The sequence below is a fragment of the Nicotiana attenuata genome, unplaced genomic scaffold (assembly GCF_001879085.1).
Source record: "Nicotiana attenuata strain UT unplaced genomic scaffold, NIATTr2, whole genome shotgun sequence".
NCBI lineage: Eukaryota > Viridiplantae > Streptophyta > Magnoliopsida > Solanales > Solanaceae > Nicotiana > Nicotiana attenuata.
The window spans coordinates 83,351-85,004 of record NW_017673672.1 but is presented as its reverse complement, the minus strand read 5'-3'; the positions used below and the strand labels follow the sequence as shown (position 1 = coordinate 85,004).

The following is a 1,654-nucleotide window of genomic DNA, read 5'->3' as shown; positions in this document are numbered from 1 at the left end:
GGGGGGGGGGTTGAGGAAGCAGCCACAATAAATCGCAAAAAGCATCACACATATTTGATACCTGGATCATATACCAAACACACCGCCATGCCTCTCGAGAGAAAACAGGTGCCATGATCTCAACGAATCTGATTGCAGATAAAATAAAAAGTAAAACTACTGATACCAATCATCAAGTGAGAAAGGTATTTCGTAGAAAATATCTTGCTTTAACATACGCTGCACATGGTGGCAAATGCGGATCAGTGCACCAGCCAGGTCTTTCCTCCGTTTCCCTGCAGCACAAACAATAGACTGTATATGAGATCAAGCCATATGTGCATGGAATGTTTTAATCTGTGCAGTTATACATAGTAATGCAGGAATCCCTACTTGTGGACTTCAGTGTCATTACGTCTTTTTGCCATCCGCCATGCCAACTCAATGTTTGATGCTACACCAGGCTGCGAAATATCCAAACCATGTTTCTGCACCAACTTTATATATCTGCACTTGCATTAAAACATTAGAGTCAATGATGTGAGAAAGCACAGGAGAAATTATATTATTGATGTATTAACATATGTTACAACGAGCCCTATATATATACACACATAACATGTCCTACTCCTAATATATATTGGATTAGGGTTATTTATTTACTACTATTTACATGACTATTCTAACACTCCCCCTCAAGCTGGTGCATATAAATCATATGTACCGAGCTTGTTACATATGTAGTTAATACGAGGACCAGTGAGGGACTTGGTGAAAATATCTGCAAGCTGATCATTCGACTTCACAAACTTTGTAGCAATATCTCCCGAGAGTATCTTTTCTCTAACAAAGTGACAGTCAATCTCAATGTGTTTAGTTCTCTCATGGAACACTGGATTCGACGCAATATGAAGAGCAGCTTGATTATCACACACAAGTCTCATCTGACTAATCTCACCAAATTTCAACTCCTTGAGCAACTGTTTGATCCAAATTAGCTCACATGTCGCCATAGCCATCGCTCGATATTCTGCTTCTGCACTAGACCGAGCAACCACATTCTGTTTCTTGCTCTTCCAGGACACTAAATTTCCTCCTACCAAGACACAATATCCAGACGTAGAACGTCTATCAGAAGGTGATCCTACCCAATTAGCATCTGAGTATCCAACGATCTGCTCATGGCCTCGACCCTCAAACAATAAACCTTTGCCTGGAGCTGATTTTATATACCGAAGAATGCGAACAACTGCATTCCAATGACTATCACACGGAGAATCCATAAAACTGACTACACAACACGCACAGAAAAGGAAATGTCAGATACTTGTCACTAGTAAGGTAATTTAAAATTTACCAAAACCAAACCGTCTAAATNTACTTGCACGGAAATCGACTAAACGACGGTACTCCCCCCGTGTCCCGTGGTACCATTAAAAGTTTACGTAAATACGGGTATCCCTAATCGGGAAGTCGTCAAACCCGGTCTAACGAAACCTATACTNNNCGTTAAACCTTTCGGTTGTTACGGTACTATACCACTAAAACTAAACCGTCGTAAGCCGTTAAGAACCGTGTAAACGCCGGTAAACCTCCGTAAAACTAAAACCCCCTAAGGTAAAAAAACCTTTTTGTTTTTAAAACCGGTTTTTTACGTACCCCGGTTAAACGAACC

General features: G+C 40.6%; 1 protein-coding gene across 3 annotated transcripts in view; it reads right to left on the bottom strand.

Moving 5' to 3' along the window:
- The window catches only part of LOC109217008, a 10,422-nt gene that overhangs the window by 1,188 nt on the left and 7,580 nt on the right, over positions 1–1,654 (bottom strand). For all 3 annotated transcript variants that reach the window (XM_019381234.1, XM_019381236.1, XM_019381235.1), the window contains 3 exons: positions 373–486; positions 219–275; positions 62–128 (listed from right to left, as the gene is read on the bottom strand). In XM_019381234.1, coding sequence (XP_019236779.1) covers positions 62–128; positions 219–275; positions 373–486 — 238 coding nt within the window. The remainder of the gene's footprint in view (positions 1–61; positions 129–218; positions 276–372; positions 487–1,654) is intronic.